Source organism: Mytilus galloprovincialis, chromosome 9 (assembly GCF_965363235.1).
Source record: "Mytilus galloprovincialis chromosome 9, xbMytGall1.hap1.1, whole genome shotgun sequence".
NCBI lineage: Eukaryota > Metazoa > Mollusca > Bivalvia > Mytilida > Mytilidae > Mytilus > Mytilus galloprovincialis.
The window spans coordinates 57,408,642-57,433,761 of NC_134846.1; the positions used below are offsets into that span (position 1 = coordinate 57,408,642).

A 25,120-nucleotide genomic window follows, 5' to 3' on the forward strand; every position below is an offset into this window, starting at 1 on the left:
TAAGAGTTATTTAACCTTTTTTATGGATTGTAAGGAGAAAATACACATTGGAATATTTGGGCATTTTTAAAACACAAAAATAAATTATTTTTAGATAAGTTTTCTTTACGTAAGAATAGCATATATTTTTTAAGTGAAAGATATTCTGTGTCTGTCATTTACCCTGAGGATTAAGTCACATGAAAAGAGATTCAAATTTCAGTAAGATACCCAGAGTACAACTTTTATTTTGTTTCTGTATTAAATGAAACATGGTTTTTTTTCAATAAAATTTATGCTTGGATTAAATTAAACATATATATTTTTTTTATTATGATATGATTAAAACAATGTCAAATTAAATCATTCAACTTATTTTGGCCATTTTTGGTGAATTTAAAATAAAAAAATTATAAAGATAGCATGTAATCTTTTCTTATACTTTCTTTTGATACTTTAATGTTTAGATACTCAATTATTCATTCTTGATTTTCTAATATTAATTCAAAAAGTTGAGAAATTTTCCTGGTGTATGACTACTTCATATTTAGAAATATTCATGATTAAAATTATTTCTTTTAAAAGTTTCTTCCATTTTCTATGCTGTTAAATAACAGACTTTTAGAACAATCAATACAAGAAAGTTGGTATTAACTTTTCAGAACTAATAGAATACACCATTATCCCAAAGAATATATCGTTTCCAGATGGATTGCCGACTGCAGATTTATTGGTATCGTCTTCCGAAGTACCTGAGGATAAGTTCTCTTAACCTGTCTACATCATACTCCTCAGTTGGATACTCTCCATAGTAGGCCTGCAAGATATAAACTCATCTTTAATACCTCCTTATAAATGCTAACTTAAAAACTTCAACATATTTTGGTCCCTGATGGAGAGTCATCTCATTGGCACTCATACCACATCTATTTTTTATAATATGAATAGTTTGGACATTTCTATGTTAGTAAGGGCATTAACCCTAAACTAATTCATCAACAAAAATTATCTTCAAACCTGCTTGAACTATCATTGAGTAGGATCTTAAATATATAGAAGTCTAGTCCAGGGGTGATACTTATTTGCTAGATACCTTACAAAGTCATTGCTTATATTTTTAGACATTATTAAGCATGACTCCTACAAACATTCATTGATGGGAAGAACAACTATGTCAAAATATGTAAATAATAACCAAATGTATCAAAGAACTAAACTTTATCGTTCACTAACCTAAGTTAGTGTGAATTTCCACTGCTATTTTGAGTAGCTGTCACCTTACATTCACTACCATCATCATTAATTACTAATTCTAAGCACTCATTACAGTTTTTACATTAATGCTAGCAAGACAATAATTAGTTTGGCTTGCTTGCTTTGTTTGTGTAAATGTTTGCTCAACCATTGTAATTAAGATTGACATTTGCAACCAACAGAGGGGCGGAGTTTCAGCTTGTGTATAGTATACACTGGATGTGATTGGGCACTGAATGACATTGAAAATTACTACCAAAACAATAAACAATACACACTCTGTAATGAATGGGAGGGAAAGTCCATTCACATATTTACTTTAAGCATATTAGAACAAATTAGGTAAAATGATTATGTGAAGAATATTTGTCTGATTATAAATAAATACACATTTTTGAAAGCACTAAATACTAAAAATATTTTTGAAAATAAAATTAACAAGAAATTAAAGTGAATTCATGGTACAACTAATTGATGTAATAATTGATGAAAGAACGGACTGGACACCAAAGGATATCTTCAACAGTTTAAGTGCATAAAATTATTAAAATGAAGCACAAGTTATAATCAAAATTCTTGACTATATAATTGCACGTCTTATTTCAATTTGTATTTTTCAATATTGGTAAAAACGTTCAGCCTTTGGCCTTTTCATTTCATCGAATTACCTCACTTAATGTAACCACACACATCATATTTTTTTTACTGCAACTAGTTGTGTTTATTTCCTAAATAAAGTAACATAGCTATATTTTGTATAACGTCAATTTCATCATGGAACACTTTCTCTACAATCAGGGGTTCATTAAGGAAAAAATTGTTTGACAATTGTGTTACTTACTTACTATTTGAAAAGCTATCAATGTGTTTGTTTAAGTTGCAGTAAAAAAACAATATTAGGTCAATGTCATAAAAAATATAAACTTTTTTGAACTCGGCGCAAAACTGTGAAAGGGCTCGGTAGAACCTCGCCCTTCCCCAGATTCATGTGAGAATAATATTTGTCATGTGATGTTTTAAAATTTAGTGTACATCCTCAAACATAACTTGATAACGTCCAATAAGATTTAAGTATGATGTATACAAGCTGAAGCCCCGCCTATCTTAATTGCTATGCTTGAGCAAACATTGATACAAACAAAGCAAGCGAGCCAAACAAAGATTTGTTTTGCTAGCATTAATGTACAAGCTGTAACCACCTATTTCAACGGTACAAACTTACTCTGTTATCAAACACAGCAGCACCATCTTCTGGTTCCATGTTCCCGTTAATAGGTGTCAGTTGAAAGTCCCGAACTACAGCTTCAGTCATTGGCTTATTCTGAACTTCAACAAATTCTTCCATGGGGAGATAACCCTCCTTTACCACCTCCAGTTTATACTTTCCATCAATCAATAGTCTGTAGTAGTCACCATCCTTGTCTGTTAAAGATAATCAAAACATATCATTAGATCAGGGTAAAGGGTTTAAGTTAAAACATATCAACACATAATAGACTTAACAACCAAAGCAAAATGGTTTATGTCTGTATGTATGTTTCATAAACTCTTCTGTTATAAATTAGGTTGTTAGGCTTCTCAATTAAATTATTTTGTATTTTTCATTTTGGGTTGTTTAAAGCCAACTACTGTAAATTCAGAAATTATTGCGTGCATTTATTATTGCGATTTTGTCATTTTACACTTGAATGCGATTTTAATTTTTACGATTTTGAGAAAAGTCATGCTTAAGTCAGTTCAAATATTACAAAATGCGAGTTTTAATTATTGCGTTTACAACTCAGTCGCATTATTCGCAATAATAAAAACCTCACAATAATTTCTGAATTTACAGTATACTGTTTAGGTGTTTTTCATTGTTGTAGGCTGTACAGCTGCCTATAATTGCTTACATTCACTTCATTTGCAATCATACCACTGCTCCTTATTTTTATATTTGTCAAACTTGACATATGTATAATCCAAATTAAGGTGATTTTAAGCTCAGAGATATGAGGAAAATCTGAGGTCAGACTAACTTAAGTTGTTTTATTCTCAGACAAAAATGTTGGTAAGAGACAAACAACTCACCCTAAAACAGTACTATGACAGCCCTTCTTAAGGATGTTGAAATAAATGTTCACCTAACAAATGTTGGCATGACACGGGTAATGTTCTTCTCATATATGTTATGATGGTATGATACTAAACCCCTAACGGGAAGGATTGTGCCTGATGTTCATATGATGAAATCATAATCTTTCAGTCAGTTTAATTGAAGTCTGGAGCTGGCATGTCAGTTAACTGCTAGTAGTCTGTTGTTATTTATGTATTATTGTCATTTTGTTTATTTTCTTTGGTTACATCTTCTGACATCAGACTCGGATTTCTCTTGAACTGAATTTTAATGTGCGTATTGTTATGCGTTTACTTTTCTACATTGGTTAGAGGTATAGGGGGAGGGTTGAGATCTCACAAACATGTTTAACCCCGCCGCAGTTTTGCGCCTGTCCCAAGTCAGGAGCCTCTGGCCTTTGTTAGTCTTGTATTATTTTAATTTTAGTTTCTTGTGTACAATTTGGAAATTAGTATGGCGTTCATTATCACTGGACTAGTATATATTTGTTTAGGGGCCAGCTGAAGGACGCCTCCGGGTGCGGGAATTTCTCGCTACATTGAAGACCTGTTGGTGACCCTCTGCTGTTGTTTTTTATTTGGTCGGGTTGTTGTCTCTTTGACACATTCCCCATTTCCATTCTCAATTTTATGGTATATTTTTTTTTCCATTGTCATCATAATTTAAAATATGCATGCAGTACCAATGTACCAATAACACAGCTGTTAGTTTTCTTCTCTTTATCTAAACCTGTACTTTTTACTAACTTGAACTATTTTCAAATCCCACTTACTAGTAGTAATATCATGGTTGATGTATTTGACATCATCACCTCCACTGGTTACTTTGTAGACCTTCACTGATGCATTTCTGATTGGTTCTCCTGTCTCTGCATCTGTAACAATACCTTTCACTCCATCATGCACCTACAATTTAAAGAAGAATTTAAAATTGGTCAACACACTCAGAAACTGTAAAAAGTATGAAAGACTTTGCCAAGGCTGAATTAGTACATTTGTACATAGAAAAGCTCCTTCAAAATAGCTTCACAAACATGTTTAACACTGCCATTTCTTTATGTGCCTGTCCCAAGAGAGGAGCATGTAGTTTAGTGGATATTTGTCATACTAGTATTTGTTTTTTGTAAACTAATTTCTTATGAATTAGACCATTGGTTTTGTATTTGAATTGTTTCACATTTTTCATGCCAGTGCCTTTTAGATCCAACTGTACAGCGTGGGGTTTTCTCATTGTTAAAGGCTTTTGTTGTTTGAATATAATTGATTAAATCCACATCATTTAAAATCTGGAGAATAGTTGTCTCATTGGCAATCATACCATATCTCCTTGTTTTTATATTTATTACTCTAAATTTCAATTGTTAAAATACTCATTGAAATTAAATTGTAGTTTATAAAAAATATTCAGGTAACATATGTTAAAATTCTTGTACCAAAAGAAAGACAAATGTGTACCTGAAGCATGTAGTTGATAAGTGCTTCTTTGTTCTGATGCCAGTATTCTTCCTCCTTTTCAGGTTCTGGGAACTTGTCACAACCTAACTCTAATGTTATCTCAAAACAATTTGTCTCAAGGAGATTGTAATCTTGCATTCCTAAAAAAACAAAATCAAAATGTCAAACTGTGATTGTAATTGTGAACTATACAACAGCTAGTTTATCTTAAGGAAATTGTAATTGTTCAATCTGTCAAAGCAACAACTGTTTTTGTCATATATGCATGGAGACCTTACAGTGGGTCTCACGGGGTCTAAGCGTGACGCAGGATAGCCAATTTTTTGTAAGCGTGACACATGAAAGTCAAATTATTGTGTCTTGAAAATAGGAAATGAAGTCTAGGGGGACACGGGAAATTACAAAAGAACTAGAATTGATTACGTACATAGTGTAAGCGGGATACAGGAATCTGAAAAAAACAGTTAGGGGGATATGGGATCAACCTGCCAATGCATATGAGACCCCTTACATTGTGACAAAAATTTGTCTGAGTAAGACCATTACAATACAAACATATAGGTAATATGGTGGTCGTCTTTGATTCATAGCAGGTTTGTTTGCTCTAAATTCTATTGTTATAAATTAGATTGTTAATTTTTCTTATTCATATTTTTCATATCCAGGCCTTTTTAGCTGATCATACAGTAGGGTGTTCTCATTGTTGAATGCTGTATGATAACCTATAATTGCTTCATTCCAAGTCATTTGAAATCTGGTGAATAGTTGTCTCATTGGTTATGAAACTACTTCTCCTTATTTTCATACTGGAGATTATGTTGTATAATTTAGTCAGTGTTATGAACCACTAAATTTCACAAAGTTTTTTTTTTAAGTCCATGGGATTACACCATGGACTCAATATCATCAGTCTTCAGCCCACTGAAGTCAAGCAGCCCAAAGAGTGGAAACATGTCATCGCACAGCAAGACACGATCATCCATAAACCAAAGGAAATCACATCTCAGTAGCAATCCTTACGAGATACCAGAAAAAACCAACCTCCGCATCATGACAATCAACTGCAGGAGCATAAAAGATAAAAAAACAAGAATTTGAGGCAGCACTACACTACTTGAAACCAGACATAATATGCACCACAGAATCATGGTTAAAAGGAATAAAACCAGGATCAAATCCAACAAAAGACGCCATAATGTCAAGCGAAATATTTCCAACTAACTATAATGTATACAGAAATGACAGAGGGACCCTTGGAGGGGGTGTATTTGTACTTGTAGAGAAATCCATTACATCAGTCGAACAAACATCCTTAATTACTGACGGAGAAATTGAATGGGTAAAGATCAAAATAAAAAACAACAAAGACTTGCTAGTTGGATCTTTTTACATGCCACACAGAGATCAAAAACACCTAAACGAACTGCAAAAGTCACTTGAGAAGGCCAGGACTAATGGGAACACCAATGTCATTCTAACAGGAGATTTCAACTGCCCCGACATCATATGGGACACAGCAACAGCCCATGGACCAGACAGAGAAATCCAACAAGGACTAGTTGAAATAGCTGAAACATATAATCTGACACAAATACACACTATACCAACTCGTGAAGGAAACCTCCTAGATCTTGTATTTGTTACAAACCCAACTCTAGTTAAATCCTCCAATAACGTACCAGGTATATCAGACCATGACATCATAATCACCGACCTGGAAACAAAAGTACACCATCAAAAAAGCCTACCAAGAAAATGTTACATCTACAAGAAGGCAAAATGGGACCAAATCACCACAGACCTTAAACACACCCTAGAAGAGGTCAAGGAAAAACATCATCAAGGAGCTGAGGTACATCAACTTTGGGACACCTTCAAAAGTCAGCTTCAAAAAACCATGAATACAAATATTCCGAACAAAGAAATAAGATCAAGAAATAACATCCCATGGATCAAACACAAACAGAGGAAAATTCTAAAGAAAAAACAGAGGCTATACAAACAAGCCAGAAAAACAAACAAATGGTCAAATTATAGGTCTTTTCAAAAGGATTGCAAGAAACAACTGAGGAAAGCAGAATATGAATATGTCAACCAAAACATCTTTGAGGGCCTAAACAACAATGACACAAAGCCGTTTTGGAAATACATTAAATCCAAACGCCAGGACTCAGGAGGAATAGCACCATTAAAAAAGGGGACTAATCTTGTCAGTGACAGTAAAGGGAAAGCCGAACTCCTACTAGAACAATTCAAGTCCGTATTCACAATAACATCAGACACTAACCTACCAACAACAAGAATACGAGCTAAAATCAATATAACACCATTAACAATCGACCAAAAGGGACTGGAAAAACTACTTAAAAACACCAACCCAAATAAAGCCTCTGGACCAGACAACATCCCAAACCGTATACTCAAGGAATGTGCTGAACAACTCGCACCCATCCTACAAATCATAATGCAATGCTCGCTAGACACAGGTGAACTACCAAAAGACTGGAGAGACGCAAACATATCTAGTATCTTCAAAAAAGGAGACAAACACCTGGCAGAAAACTACAGACCTGTATCCCTAACATCTGTCATCAGCAAAATTCTAGAACATATCGTATGCAGGCATATCCTAAAACATCTGGAAAAAAACAAAATCCTAACCAACTTAAACCACGGCTTCAGGTCAGGATACTCATGTGAAACCCAACTCATAACTACCATCAACGACTTCCTACAAGAACATGACAAGGGACATCAAATCGACGTAGGCATATTAGATTTTTCAAAAGCTTTCGACACAGTACCACACAACAAATTACTACATAAATTAGATCAGTATGGAATTAAAGGAAATACACACAAATGGCTTAAGAACTTCCTAACTGCAAGATCAATGAGAACCATCGTGGAAGGCGAATCATCTGGCGAAACAACAGTTGACTCTGGGGTCCCCCAGGGCACAGTCTTAGGACCAATCCTATTCCTGTGCCACATCGATGACCTACCAGACAGTGTAACATCATCAGTAAGACTATTTGCTGACGACTGTTTATTATACAGAACAATTAAAAACAGCCAAGACCAACAAAAGCTACAAACAGATTTGGAACAACTAGAAATCTGGGCCGACAAATGGGGAATGCGTTTCAACGCCAAAAAGTGCTATGTTCTATCCATAAACAAAAAAGCAGACAAATTCTACACGCTTAATAAACACATCCTACAAGAAGTACAAGTGAACCCCTACTTAGGACTCCAAATCTCAAACGATCTGAAATGGAGCTTCCACATAAATAACATCAGCAAGAAAGCCAACAACACCTTGGGCTTTCTCCGGGGGAACTTGAGGAACGTACCAGAAGCATGTAGGAAAGTAGCATATATATATCCCTAGTAAGATCAACAATGGAATATTGGGCAACAATCTGGAACCCATACATGAAAGGGGATATTGACAAACTAGAACGTATCCAAAACAGAGGCATACGATTCATCAAGAAAAACTACAGGAGTCGAGAAACAGGGTCGATAACTAATATGAGACGCCAACTTGAAATGGAGACGCTAGAGGAAAGAAGACACAGCCTCTGTCTTATCCTGATTTACAAGGTGGTTGAGGGTCTGGTGCCGGCTCTACCAGCCGACAATTTTGTCATACCAGCAAGACCTAAACGAACAATAAAAGCCAAAACTTATTCAAACTGTGAAACTGACAATATTATCGAACGTCAAGTTATCAATAACACCAAAGGACTTAAAGTACCAATTAGCAACAAACCACAGTACAAACATTCATTCTTTGTGGAAACAACTATTTACTGGAACCAACTACCAGATAAAGTTGTGCATGCAGGTTCTGTAGAGGCATTTAAGACCGCTCTACAAGAACACCGCCCATAACATCGGCGCTCTTCTCCACCGTGTATAAAAGCCTAAACAGGATTCTACACGTACCACTACAGATACAGATTATCCTTCAGATTTTTATAAGACATAAGTTTGTATGTCTTAAGCTTTATCTGCATTACAATTTTTTGAGGTTTTTGTTTTTGTGCATTTAAAATTACAATGTTACAGTTTCTTCATGGGAAAACTTTCTACCAATAAATACCAGAGTGTGTTGCAAAGGAAGGAAAAAGTGTTTTTACCTCCAGGAACAGAGTACCAGTTGGCTCCATTAGTAATACCCTCGGGGAACAAATCATCACCAGACATATCACATGGTGTACGATTCTTCTTGGCCATCTCTGTGTGATATAGAGAATAGGATTCTGCTAAATACCTGAAAGAGACAGATCAGAGTTATATGATAAAATCTAATGAAAGAAATCTGGCTAAGAAAATATACAGTATATGCATCTGAATATCAATATTTTTATAAATTGTAAAAAGATCAACATAGATAAAAGTTATTTGCTGTGCTGAAATATATGTCTTTTTATATGATATAATTTCATCTTTTGCTTTTACATGTGCATCTTTTAGTACATGTAGTATTTTTGCTAAATTTAAAGACTTACATAATTTTGTCTTAATTTTGAAGCATCCTCAATTCATACCAATCTGATACTTATCAACAAGGAATGCACATACATAAATAATGATCATCCTCCTTATTGGCGATTGTCAGATTCTCCAATACTCGTCATAGGCTATATGTCAAAATTGAGTGTAGGATATTGACAGTGGTCTAATTTTTATGTTAAAAACTCACACTAGACATGTGAACTAAATATTATTGAAGAAAGCAACAGTAATGAACTTTACCTGAAAGTTTCATCATCTGGAGTTTTAGTATAATGATGTGCAGATTTGTCTTTTGTGGCATCATAAGGATAGTTAGCCACTAAATCTCCACCATGTAAGTTAGATGAGAGTACAAATGGAATCTCATGTAACCAGATCATCACAGCCTTAGTTTCAGGTTGCAGCTGTAAAAGGGTAAAGTATAACATTATTTTCATATTTATATATCCTTCATGATTTAAAATTTGTTTATAACAGCTGTACCTTGCAAGTCAAGCAAATACAATTTCTGACAAATCTTCCCATATAACATATACCAACAGAAGCTGAAACCCAGTGAGGTCTAATTTCCTACATTATTGTACTATTTCCTTTAAATAGTTTATGTCAAATATGAAGGAAAATTATAATTCTTATATACAAAATATTGTCTACTTAAAACAAAAATTAAGAAAACATTTGTTTTGTATCTATAATACTAAAATTACGAGGTCCAATTTGTCAGCCGTCATCGGGAAAAAACGACAAATCAAAGAATTCAACTTTATATGTAGCTAATAAAGGACAATGGTGTAGATTTAAAATTACACCACTCCAGACCCTTTTGTTTTCCACATAGTTAATATTGCCAATAATTAACAAGTTCCGTGTCGATTCCGATATCGATACCAATAGTATATTAACCTGTTACCTATAATCTTATCTGTACGTTCCTCATCTGACAGGTGCACCACCAAACGGTGTATTTAGGATTTTGCTATATACACGGGTCATACTCACAGGGCACTACTAAATTAATTCAATCATTGTCAAATTGTTCCGTATTGTAGTATTTTAATCAGTGAGACTTTCTAAGATAACAATACGAATACTAACATCAGTGAGACTTTCTAAGATAACAATACGAATACTAACATCAGTGAGACTTTCTAAGATAACAATACGAATACTAACAATCTGGACTTAAAATGAGGCGTATATGTAAGGAACAGTTTTCAATCTGTTAGCGGGCATGACGTAAAACAGCGAATCAAAGAATTCAACTTTATTTATAACTAATATAGGACAATGCTGTTAATTAAAAAATACTTCATTCCAGGAACTTTTGTTTTCCTAATAATGTATATTACAATAATTGACAAGTTCCAGGTCGACGGGTTCACATAGAAAGAGTTTGAAAGCAGAGAACACTGTGTATCTTATAATCGGCATTACTTTATAAGATGACAAAACCAACACTGAAATAAGTCTTACGCATAGTTATATTCTTTAACTCAGTCACGGACCCGCGATTTCACGGGTGTGTTCTAGTATTACTAAAACATGTAAGTTATAAGGCAGTTTCAAAAAGGTTAACTCAGAGCTAAATTTTCTGAACTTGGCAAAGAAATTGACTAATTCACATGAGTTCTAGAAGTAAATGTCTCTACCATACATTAAAATAGATCAATGAAATTGCCAATCTTTTTAACTCAACTTTGACATTCACCTTTGATTAACTGTCTTACAGTTGTACGAATATGAAAGAGAAATATATGTTTACCCCTGGTGTGTCCAGTGCTACTTGATATGGTTCCATGTGATTGTTCTTTCCTCCAATTCTTTCATTTTCGTAAGCAATGGCATTAAGCTTTGGGAAGTTACGATTTAAATCCACATTATTTGCATTAGCTCTACCTTTTAACCAATGTTTATTTCCATTCTGAAAAAAAAATGAAATAATTCTATAACATATTAAGAAAACAAATGATATATTCTGTCCTTCTATTGTTGGACAAACTTTGCAAAAAATTGTTGCAAACATTGAAGTTACTATAAAATACTAGTTACAACTACTTCAACATGCATACAGCTCTTGAGTACATATCAATTTGTTACTGTGTACTGTATCCTCTAGTCTAGTCTAGTGGGATGTCCTGAATATAACAGAAATGAGAAGGACCATGGCCCTTCAGGAAATATACAATATATATTCAAAACAATACATAGTAATTCTACAAAGGAGAGGCCATAAAACATCAATCAGTTATATCAAAGGTGTTTATAGATTTTAAAAAAAAAAATTCAGGCAAAAATGAAGTACATGTAGTAAAAAAAATTGTATCAGCCATTTGATCAATTGGTCCGAGTACACAGTTATTTCGTAGTGCATTTCTTTTAGACAATAAATGAAAATTAAAAAAATCCCCCCTGCGCTTTCTCAATAATATTTTTACAGTGTGTTGTACTACTTTTGGGACAAATTATATCAAAATTATAGAAAACTTCATCAGCTCTAACTCAAAATATGGACAATTTTATGTTAAGGGGGTCTTGAAATCTTTTGACAGCTTCCGAAGTGCTAATTTTTGACCTTTTTCAGCTAGACCTAATCACTACTTTACATTAATATTTATGATCCAATTTTTTTTACAGTGTCATTTCAACCCCCAACTTGCTATATGAGGCATAAAACATGGAGAAATAAATTTGGAAGGGGTATAACAAAAATTGGCAAGTAACACACTGTCCACACTAAGGACTATATTCGTGGACAACGAAAATCAAAGGACGATAACTGTGTACTCGGACCAATTACTGCTTACTAGGTAGAATGATAATTTATAAAATCCATTAAAAACATAAATCTTTCTTCTTCTCATTTATACATTGTAGTTATAAATGCATGTAAAACCATAAATTGATAAATATAAACGTTAAATGTCTGCAGAAGTTCAGACATTGTTTTGATCAGACCAAAATTAGATTTTTTATGAGATTTCTTCCTTACATATAAATATCACAGTGCTTAAAATTATCAATATAGTTATTCCAGTTCATGTATACGTAAATACAAAAAAGAGATTCTTACCCAATCTTGTGCAATAATTTCAAAAGTTTAGACAAGTTAGAATGTCAGTCAGATAAAAAATAAATGATAGTCCCCTTTCCCTAACCCACCTATTTTCACAATCTATTCATTGCTTTTGTGATTGAGTGCATCAAAAAATGTATTTTTAATTATAATTAATTGTCATCCCTATAAGATGTTAGACAAGAAAGGATTGTTTTGAGGAGTTACACTCACTTCTAAGGTTGACATGATAATATATAATGATTCAAATAAATGCATGCTTAAAATTATGCAATATGACAAAATTAAAAATAATTTATTGGAACTAGGGATAAGATCCCTTCAGATGTTTAGACTTAGCAAAGGTTGAAATTAAAATACATTTCATTATTTGCTTACTGCATGGTTTTATGTGTGTAACCATTATTTGACCCTTTGATTCTTATTTTTAACCTTTAACAAGTCTGAAATCTATTTAAATATTGTAAACAAAGGGATATAATCATACAGTGAAACTTGATAAAACCTACAGGTTTCAATATAAGTTAAATGGATGTAAAAATATCTTTTCACATGAAAGGTTGTCTAGGAAATGTCAAATAATAGAATGACAATCTTTAACTGTATGAACTGTTACCCCCCCCCCCCCAAACCTCCATTACAGTTAATATAAACTACTCTTTCAAAAATAACTTTATTTTCAATTAAATATATTGTATTACAATTGTCACCCCATTTTTAAAAACCTCATAAGGATTACTTTTTAACTAAAACTCTTTCTCTGATTATATTTTTTCAAGTTACAATAAATTGTATAATTCAAAATACCCTTTAATTTTATCAATTAAATACAAATGTTTGAACATGAAAAATTAAGAATTTATCCCATTATCATATATGATCATGTAGGGTGTGAACAAGACCTCTGACATATGACTGACTTCAATATTTTCCCAATGATTATAATTATTATTCTTTACAAACTAGATCAGGCTATTGATTTCCACCCACTTCATCGACTTTAGCATCCGAGAATCTGTCATTGTACAAGTAATTGAAAGGTTTCTTTAATTATCAATATAAATCCACTATTCTGAGAACTACATAACCCTAAATCTTTAATATTATAAGAAGATCACATACTGGTAAATTAAACATGCTGATATTTGTCTGATACAGATATATTAATTTTACGTAACCTTTAATGAAAGGGGAAATTTTCTATGTAAACAATGTAACACATTCATGGAAGTTAATGTCCTATAGTATACCTAAGAGTGGAAAATATTTCCATGTCTCTCGAAGACACTTGTACTTGTGATTTATAGAGTAATGTTCTGGAAACAGTTATATAATAAACAGTCCCTAATACATGTATATATGATGGTAATATCAAGTTCACACAAAACGTTCAGAGCAAATTCTTCGAAAGATTTCAAACTGAAAATATTTGGGTCAGCAGTCTCTTTTAGTCCCTTTACCACCTATTATTTCAGAAACTGAAAAAAAAGCTAAACTAATTCTCCAAAAGGGTATTTCATAAGAAATCTGAAGATGAAGGAAACCAACAAATCATGATTCTAAGTACATGTACACTTAGTATACTACTTATCACTTTTAAGGAATATGCAACACTTGAAATTTTGATGTCATACAACAATCAATTTTTTTTGAGGCGTCAATACATTTTCTCTTGTGACATCAAAATTATATAGGACCCTCTGTGATATCCAGTGATAGCAGACAAATAGTGATAAGGTATATATCAATTGTTGAACAATGGACACGACTCCTAAATAAAGCATTACAATTAAAGGACATGTTACATACAAAAATGCTACCAAATGGGAAACAACCGCTTTTAAACTTTGCAAAAACTATTTGTAGAAATTTTCCTTGCAAAAATGACTGAATTTACAGTACAATATTTAATCTCTATGAGTATCTGTAGTTTATATGTTAAGAGCATGAAGGAAGTCTTCACTAGCTTTTGTCAAAACTAACACTTTTCAGGCCTACATCTGGTTCTAGCCAATGCAAATATACTTAATATATTTTTACATGTACACTGTGATTTAATTGTTGTAATTACCAAGTATGCCAATCCTTGAATTGTATCTGTTTTTATGCCCTTTAACGGCCCTGTAATTTGGGAAACATAAATATTCTATTCTATTCTATTTTATATGATCAAATTCCATCCACAGCTTTCTCTTCCATATCAAATATCAGATGACTTGACAGACATTATTCTAGTTTTAGGTGTGTGAGTGCATGAATAATAAATTTGTATTTACTTGACAGTTAAGTTGAGGTTGTTGTTTTCTTGTTTTTTTCTGGCAAGATCAAAAGGATAGGAGTATGAAAACTGTATCATAATTTAAAGGTTTTTCCCATTAAAACCTGATTTTAAAATATTGCTTCAACTTAACAAAAATAGCTCTTGATCAAATATTTATTTTCAACATCAATATGCTATTCAAATAGATATGATTGAGGCGTTTAAACACCATTGTTTCAGACTCATCTGATGATGTTTATTTAAAGACATTTCTGTCACAGTAGGAGAGTATCTTTCATGTCATTATGTACTAATTTTATTTTATTAATTACTCAGTACTGTACATAATGATTTACCAACATCCTCTCTCTACATGCTCTATAATCTTTAGATTTAAATCAATTACCATTAAATTTCTTCTCCATTAAAATGTTAAAATGTAATTTTTTGGTTCAGGATAATTGAAATTTACTACCATCTTATGTCTTAGATACATTTAATTTAATGTCTATATATGACTGTGATGAATAAAATAAGCTACTGGATGCCTACACAAAAACATATAGCATGTAGCTGAAAGGTTTTCTCTTGAATTGCTAGACAACATATATCATATTTCTCTTATTTAACATTTACATAGCAATATCATGGACTTTAGCCTTGTCAAGCATCGAGGACAATATGTCCTGTACATTTCACATGACTATATTTTTATTAACTTGTGTTGTGACATATATAATTCATTACTGTCCTAATTTTTATTACTACATTTTCATCTTTTTGTTCATACTATGGCAAGCAGAATTTTTATACATAACATGTATACTATGATATTATACATAATGAATGATAAGATATGGGACACATTTCACTGAGACAATATATCCCAAATGTTCTTTTGTATTGGTAAGTTGCTGTCTCATGGACATTAAACAATATTATACAATTACTGTCTTTTGATGAGGTAAATGTGTAGTTTTATTGACTTTTGAAAAACTGATATTCACTGAGGCCAACGGCCGAAGTGAATATCAGTTTTTCAAAAGTCAATTAAACCACATATTTACCGAAACAAAAGACAGTAATTGTTTTATTCCATATTCCGAGAGAAATGTATGTAATGGCAATTATTAACCAAAACCAATTGTACATCAATTTTCTTTTTACCAAAATAGTGCAGGTAAAAGCACGCGACGTTATGCGCGGTGAATATCCTTTTTCCGCAGGTGAATATGCTTATTTATTCAAAATCCCATTCATATAGAAAAACCTACTAAAGTTTTATCAATATGAAATAACATCTTTTATTCCAGGTATAACATACATAAAGACTAAGATTATCCATTTGCTTTTTTCAATAGCTATCAGGCCAGACATGTTTAAAATATGTATCCAGACACAAATTTGTGCAATTAAGTACAGGGTATATTGATTAGATCTAAGTTTGAGAATTTGACCTTGACCTTGAGACAGACAAACCAAACTATCTATGGGCCCCACCAGAAATAGGCAAATATTTCAGTAAGTACATGTATCATGCATATTGTTAAACACATTAAAAAGTTCAGAGACAGACACAACATTTGATACAATGTACAAGTATCAAAAGATGTCATTGTTTGTCTTTTGTAAGGTGATTTTATTGTGTGCTTAGTGTCAATCTGAAAAGCAAACTCTTTTCGAACTGATTTGGTTTGATTGCCATAGACTACCATGTATCTGATAATCAGAGTTCGAATAACATAGATTTAGGCAATCCTAGGTAATTGGTTACAGTATGGTCTTTAACAATGAGCATAACCTATAGTGTATAGTCAGCTATAAAAGGCAGGCCAGTCAGAAATAAATTTGCTTTGCAATGTCCAACACTTAAATTCAGTCTCCTTTTGCTGACAATCTTCCCATATGCTCTAATATTGATAATTTTATATTTACCTCATCTCTTTTCAACCCATTAGCCATCTCGTAACCATCTGGGTTCATTGAAGGCATAATATGTATACGAGTATGTTCAATTAGCCAACTAATTCTGGGATCATTGTCTTTGTTCTCACTCAGTAATGATACCAAGGCAAGTAATACTTCTCTTCCAACCACTTCATTTCCATGCATATTACCAACATACTTAAACTCTGGTACCCCTGCAAAATAGCAACAAAATTAAACCCTGTATTCAGTAATTCTACCAAGAGTAGTACATGTAATACTCCTCGTGAATGCAATTGTATGAATAAAATGAGATGTAGGATATATATGTCAATAAAAGTGCAATTAGTCATGTTAGTAGCCTGAAATACATCATGTACATGGGGCCTTCCTATTCATGTTTGTTTGGCTGATTTACTTGATTTATCAAAAAACATAAATACATACACATCATGCACATGAAAAAATAATTTTACAATATCATCAGTATCATACAAACATGTACATGTTACAACCAGATGCTCCGCAGGGCGTAGCTTTATACGACCGCAGAGGTTGAACCCTGAATGGTTGGGGCAAGTATGGACACAAAATTCAAGCTGGATTCAGCTCTAAATTTGGATTGTGATTAAATAGTTGACACAGCATAGGTTTCTGACACAGAATGAATGTGTTCTAATGAACTTAAAATTTTTGTTTTCTCTTAGAGCAATTCACTATGCTGTTGAATATTAATCCTCTCAAAAAAATGTTTGAAGAAATTTTCTTTTTTATTTATGAAATTTCAAATGAGAAAAATTGAACCCAATTTTTTTAATCACATCCCCCTTTCCCTTATTCCAAAACTAATCTCAATTAAAATTTCTAATGGAGTTTGCAACAATAACTACTCATTTAAATACATCATAAAATATTAAGATGTAAAAAAACTGCTTGTTATCACTGAATGGTAAAGATTATTTTAATTTATCAGTTGGTAGTAAAAAGTGAATATACATTGTATATTGTATATAACAAAGATTTAAGTTGATTCTGGACAAAGAAAGATAACTCCAATTAAAAAAAAATCTTGCTATTGCACAATATTTTGCAATTAGATATTTCTTGCTTACTATTCTGGACAAAGAAAGATAACTCTAATTAAAAAAAAATTTGCTATTTCACAATATTGTGCAATTAGATATTTCTTGCCATTGCGCAATACTGTGCAATTGAAAAGACTTGCTATTGCACAATACTTAATATAATAATTTTAGATCCTGATTTGGACCAACTTGAAAACTGGGCCCATAATAAAAAATCTAAGTACATTTTTTGATTCAGCATATCAAAGAACCTTAAATCAGACTAAGTTTAATTTTGGACCCTTTGGACTTTAGTGTAGACCAATTTGAAAACAGGACCCAAAAATGAAGAATCTACATACACAGTTAGATTTGGTATATCAAAGAACCCCATTTATTCAATTTTTGATGAAATCAAACAAAGTTTAATTTTGGACCCCGATTTGGACCAACTTGAAAACTGGCCAATAATCAAGAATCTAAGTACATTTTTAGATTCAGCATATCAAAGAACCTAACTGATTCATTTTTTGTCAAAATCAAACTAAGTTTAATTTTGGACCCTTTGGACCCCTTATTCTGTTGGGACCAAAACTCCCAAAATCAATATCAACCTTCCTTTTATGGTCATAAACCTTGTGTTTAAATATCATAGATTTCTATTTACTTATACTAACGTTATGGTGCGAAAACCAAGACAAATGCTTATTTGGGTCCCTTTTTGGCCCCTAATTCCTAAACTGTTGGGACCTAAACTCCTAAAATCAATACCAACTTTCCTTTTGTAGTCATTAACATTGTGTTTAAATTTCATTGATTTCTATTTACTTAAACTAAAGTTATTGTGCGAAAACCAAGAATAATGCTTATTTGGGCCCTTTTTTGGCCCCTAATTCCTAAACTGTTGAAACCAAAACTCCCAAAATCAATCCCAACCGTTCTTTTGTGGTCATAAACCTTGTGTCAAAATTTCATAGATTTCTATTAACTTAAACTAAAGTTATAGTGCGAAAACCAAGAAAATGCTTATTTGGGCCCTTTTTGGCCACAATTCCTAAAATGTTAGGACCAAAACTCCCAAAATCAATACCAACCTTCCTTTTGTGGTCATTAACCTTGTGTTAAAATTTCATAGATTTCCATTCACTTTTACTAAAGTTAGAGTGCGAAAACTAAAAGTATTCGGACGACGACGACGACGCCAACGTGATAGCAATATACGACGAAAATTTTTTCAAAGGAGTAGGTCCGGTAAGGACCGATTTCGGCCTCAAATTTCAGGTTCATCTGACGAAAGATTTTGACCACTTTTTAATCACTTAAGTGTCTATTTCATTTGATTCGATTAGTTTATGTGAAAGATTTTAACTTATTTAGTCATTAAAAACGATCCGATTCAAGCCTAAATATGAAAAATCTACCAAATATGCCAAAAAATGTCACTTTTCAGATGGTTTTTGTCAAAAATGAAAGTGGCCGCATCCGTGTTCATCCTCAACCTTTATATATGTAATGTATAATCATAAAGTACAACTTACATTTCAATATTAAGGATGAACACGAATGCGGCCACTTTCGTTTTACACGAAAACCGTCCAAAATTCAACTAAAATGCTAGAATTGTGAAGATTTCAGTAATTTAGCATGACTTAATGGTGCTAGTACCCGATATATGTGCATTGTATTATCAAAAACAGCCCATATTTATGTAGCAGAAGCATTCTACTGTCCAATAAATAAAAAAAAATTTACATTTTAACAATTTTGTAAAACTGCTATATTTTGGGGCCAAAAAGGGGTCTTACTGGACCTACTCCTTTTGCGGTCGTATAAAAAATTATTCAAGATACATGTATTTTATTAACCAATCACCATGACATGGTGCCCAAAATTTGAGCTATACAATCAAAGGAATTACAAAATAAAGCACAATCAATGATTAGAATGATTAATCTCAGTGATTAAAGTACATTAAACAGAAACATGTACAATGTATACACATTTAAACAAAAACATGCACAATGTATACACATTAAAACAAAAACATGTACAATGTATACACATTTAAACAAAAACATGCACAATGTATACACATTAAAACAAAATCATGTACAATGTATACACATTTAAAAAAAACCATGCACAATGTATACACATTAAAACAAAAACATGTACAATGTATACACATTTAAACAAAAACATGTACAATGTATACACATTTAATCAAAAACATGCACAATGTATACACATTAAAACAAAAACATGTACAATGTATACACATTTAAACAAAAACATGTACAATGTATACACATTTAAACAAAAACATGTAGAATGTATACACATTTAAACAAAAACATGTACAATGTATACACATTTAAACAAAAACATGTACAAGGTATACACATTTTTGTACAATGTATACACATTTAAACAAAAACATGCACAATGTATATACATTTAAACAAAAACATGTACAAGGTATACACATTTAAACAAAAACATGTACAATGTATACACATTTAAACAAAAACATGCACAATGTATATGGTGTGTACAAGTTGGTGTAGTATTATAAAATCATCAAACCCAATTGCATTGAACCATCAATCTTTTCACAAACAAAAGTGAAGCTGAACAAGTCATATAAATCCAATCTTTTGATGTACCAATTACAAATATAAACTATAACTTGTTTAAAGAAAGATTTGATTGTTTTCATGGACTTTTTGAAATAACGAATAAGTGGCAACATATCTTTTGAGATCCTTTTCACGATCATCAAAATGCTATACACGATCTTTCACGATACAAAATATCAAATTTTACAACTATAATCGTTTTTGCAAACTTTCTAAATAAAACAAAAATCCTCAAAATAACGATAAGAACTAATCAAGCAGTACTATTGAATGATCTCTTTTCTTTTTTTAAGAAAAAGTAGTTTATGTATTACTGAAAATTTGTATAAAAATCCTATTTGTTTACTTTTTTTCTCTCAAAAATTTCGAAGATCAATCTGCCTTTTGTAGTTGTGAAAAAACGGTGTATTTTGTTAATTAAGTTTAGTGTGTGGTCAGTTAATTACAATTCTATCGTGTGAATCAATGCATTTTTCACCAAAATTCATATTTAAAACTGTTGTACAAGTTATAAGTGAATTTTGGTCAAATTTTGTACAAATTGTAATTTGTACAGGCACATTTGTACAAATTATAATTTGTACAAAGTCAAAATACAAATTATAATTTGTACAATATTTTTGTACAAATTATAATTTGTACAAAATGATAACTTGTACACAACATATACACATTTAAACAAAAACATGCACAATGTATACACATTTAAACAAAGTAATATTGTAATAAACAATGTCATTGACAAAACATTAAGTGATTTTGGAAGCCACTGTGACCTTAACCATTTCTTAATCATGTTAATCAATTTATAGAACTAACCTTATCAATTGTTTTCTATTTTTTTTCAAGCTACATTGTACATTGATATTTTGTAGAAGATTAAAACAGGACATTTTAAAAGAAAATGTAGTTCATCTTCAACTGTGCTCTTACATTTTCTGTATTCAGCTTATATACCAAATACTGATGAGGGATATAGATTTTGGGACAAAAATTTGTAGAAAATGAGAGGTAACTTTTGGTCATTTTTTTTCTTGTTAACTAATTATATATAAGATTCTTACTTTGGAAAATTGAGGTTTTCAGCTAAAGGGAAAGAAAATATATTTTTTATGATATGTTTTAATTTCCAACAGGCAATCAACATACCTACAGAAACAAACTATTCCTATTGTTGCTAACTTGTTTCTTTATTTTTATGAAGCAGACTTCATTCTTAAGTGTGAGCAAAGTCTCCCTGTTGAAGATCGTACTTTGATCTATATGAATAATGGTTAACTTTTACAAATTGTGACTTGGATGGAGAGTTGTCTCATTGAAACTCATAACATGTCATCTACTTATATCAATTCATACCGGAGATTTCAAGAAAAATTTAAAGAACAAAATTGAAAATGGAAATGGGGAATGTGTCAAAGAGACAACAACCTGACCATAGAAAAGACAACAGCAGAAGGTCACCAACAGGTCTTCAATGTAGGGAGAAATTACCGCACCCAGAGGCCTTCTTCAGCTGGCCCCTTAACAAATATATACTAGTTCAGTGATAATGAACACCATACTAAACTCCAAATTGTACACAAGAAACTAAAATAAAAATAATACAAGACTAACAAAGGCCAGATGCTCCTGACTTGGGACAGGCGCAAAAATGCAGCGGGGTTAACATGTTTATGAGATCTCAACCCTCCCCCTATACCTCTAGCCAATGTACAAAAGTAAACGCATAACAATATGCACATTAAAATTCAGTTCAAGAGAAGCCTGAGTCTGATGTCAGAAGATGTAACCAAAGAAAAACAAAATGACAATAATACACAAATAACAACAGACTACTAGCAGTTAACTGACATGCCAGCTCCAGACTTCAATTAAACTGATTGAAAGATTATGATTTCATCATATGAATATCAGGTACGATCCTTCACGTTAGTTTAGTATCATACCATCATAACATATATGAGAAGAACATAACCTGTGTTATGCCAACAACTGGTTTATGAATAAATGTGTTTAGTTCTGATGCAAAGACTCTATAAGTGAATCAATATTAACGCCAAAATATGCAATCTTTAATGACCTGACAACAGTATCGTAACTACAATGCATATATTGCATCTATCTTTAACTACATGTTTGTTACCCTATTAAGATGAGATCCTTTTACTTTAAAGTTTGGAGACTACATGTATGTTGATCACAGGGATATCTATCCAATTGAGCTTAAAATAAATGATATACCATGCAGTGAAGTCAATTTATCTTGATTTTATCATTTACAGCTCAGTAGTCTCAGATTACAGCTAGAAATTGAAAATGAGGCTTAATTGAGAATTAAGCTTTAAAACAATTAAATGATTTAAATTTTCCCATTGACAACTTTCCATTTCTGTGTAGCAACATTCTGCTCTATTATCAATGATTATATGGATCAACTTTACATACCTTCCAGACACGAGTTGATACTAGAAATCCCATCTTAATTTCAATACAAGGGGGTTGATGCTTATAAGGAAGCTATAAATTAAACAAAAGATTTCAAATTTGGAAAACTTTGGAGTCAATCCTTACAAATTCTTAATACTGATGAAACAATTGATTTGGTTGTCCCAGGAACATACATTGTATATATTAATGTTAGATATACATGTACTGTTCTAAGGTTGGCCACAGAAATGTTCTACTAATTAATTGTAGCTGAAATCTTGTCCCATTTCTTTTTAATCAAGGTGACTAAAATTTTTACTTGCAACAGGAACATTTATATTGATATACTGTGCCCAGCTTGCAATGAGTTTCAAATTTTCTACCAAATTACCAATCGTTGAGAGCTTCAAAACTGCTCTTGTGCACAGTCAATTACTCAATGGGGTTCTTTCTACTGTTGCTGTTAAAGCAAGTATTAATTTATGTCCACAACATATATTAGTATAAATCACTGAGGGTAGTATTAACGTCATACGTCAAACGGTCATTTTCAGTTACGTAACCATTAGCGCCAAATTGGTTTAGATTTTTACAGTGATTTGTCAAAATATCCTTATCGTGATTCATCAGAGGTCTCAAATAAATTAATTATCTTTTATTTTTGGTAACAATTTAACATGATTCATCAATATTAATTGTTTTTTACATGTAGAAAATAATGTGTACATTTTATAATTTGCCATGTACCAAAAATTAACATAAACGTCATATGGCAGTTCTTTTTACAGTTATTTGTCTTGAAGGTATCCCCATTACCACCCTCATTGCTATATTTAATATATTAAATATAATCTTACCTGGTATATGTTTTCCTGGGTTTTTGGAAAATTCTATCACTGCAAGGTCTAGCCCGTTCACCGATTTTTTCTTTAAACTGTATTCTTTGCTTATGTCTGGAGCATTTTCGTGCGCTGCCTTTAGTACACGTCGAAGGCTGTGAAAGTCATGATTGCCAAACTTGAAAAATGAAAACGGTTTTGAAACTTGAGTTCCGCCGTAACATATTGCTGGTATAAACACCAACAAATGTACAATATTTACCATATCAGACTACAAAACTTCCTCTGTTCTTGTATGTAAAAATGAAGCTGAAAGCAGATGTTTTTTTTTTATCTGTCAAAGTGAATCTTGATTCTTATGTTTACTCTCACGCACCTGCTTATGTTTATGAATGAGTGACGTTCGTAGTGACGTAAATTGTTTGTAAAGGGAGCTGTGTTCATATCGATAAACTTTGTGTGCGTTTTTCAAATTAACTCACAGTATCTAATCCAAAAAACTATATATGATCATTTATAAATATTATTTAATTTATATCAGTTTCTCAAAAGTGTATGAACGATTTGAATAGTCATTTAAAAGCTTATTTACTTGTATGTAAAATAATGACTCCCTCTTGAACCAAATTACAAATTTCTTTGTTTATAGCGCACAAAACGAATAAAATTTAGTACACTACATAGAAACCAGGTATATCCTGAATTGTACAGCTTTCTGCATGCCAATTTTCAACATACATTTTAATATTATAAAGCCTTCTAAGAAAAACAATAACTTTCAAAAAGAGGTACTCCAAAAATAACCCCTGGTTTTCTTGGAATCTTAAAAAAGTATACTGTGGATCGCATTAATATTCAATTTTAATGCAAACTCATAGACCAGTAAATTTTGGCTCAAAATGGTTTAAATATATTTTTCTTTCACCAAAAGTTTCATTTTTGCAAATTTGTTGGTTAGTTTAAGTAAACAAGGACATCAAAAGCACTAGTTTGTGTCAGAGTAGGGGTACTTTTACATACGTTCTAAATTGGAGGAAGTAATTGGTGGTCTGACACCAATATGTCGACATGTTGTGTTGTTATTCTTACAATCTCATTAAAATCCGATGTTCTGATATTGTTCTTGTAAATGAATGTCGGCAAAAAGCTCTACAGAGCTTATCAATCAATCAAACAATCAATCTACCAATCAATGAAGGGGGGGGCAAGGGGTTTAACTGTTATTCTGTTGTGGGGCAATTTAATTCTTTGTTATCTGTTATTCTGAAAATATATTTGCTGTTAGCTGTTATTGTCTTATTCATTGTTAGCTGTTATTGGGCTTTTAGTTTTTTGTTATCTGTTATTGTGATAATGTATTTGCTGTTAACTGTTATTGAAAATTGAAATGTTAGCATTTTTTTGACAGCCAATATTCGGAAGAAATTGAAGATCATTGGACATTGGGGTCTAGCACTAGTAATTTTGGTCCCGTATTCGGAGAAGGATTCCATTAACATATACCCATTACAGAAGTGAGGTCCAGGACAATTCCAGTATATCTTATGATTATCCTTTGTAAT

General features: G+C 32.0%; 1 protein-coding gene across 1 annotated transcript; it reads right to left on the reverse strand.

Moving 5' to 3' along the window:
• On the reverse strand, positions 1 to 23,951 carry LOC143045401 (carboxypeptidase D-like). Its single transcript, XM_076217868.1, has 9 exons — positions 23,577 to 23,951; positions 16,599 to 16,804; positions 11,093 to 11,251; positions 9,571 to 9,734; positions 8,952 to 9,085; positions 4,804 to 4,943; positions 4,122 to 4,254; positions 2,456 to 2,655; positions 1 to 796 (listed from the first exon to the last, which is right to left on the reverse strand). Exons 1-9 carry the CDS (start codon positions 23,821 to 23,823, stop codon positions 707 to 709), a joined length of 1,473 nt encoding a protein of 490 aa, XP_076073983.1. The 5' UTR covers positions 23,824 to 23,951; the 3' UTR covers positions 1 to 706.
• Between the last annotated feature and the right edge of the window lie 1,169 nt (positions 23,952 to 25,120).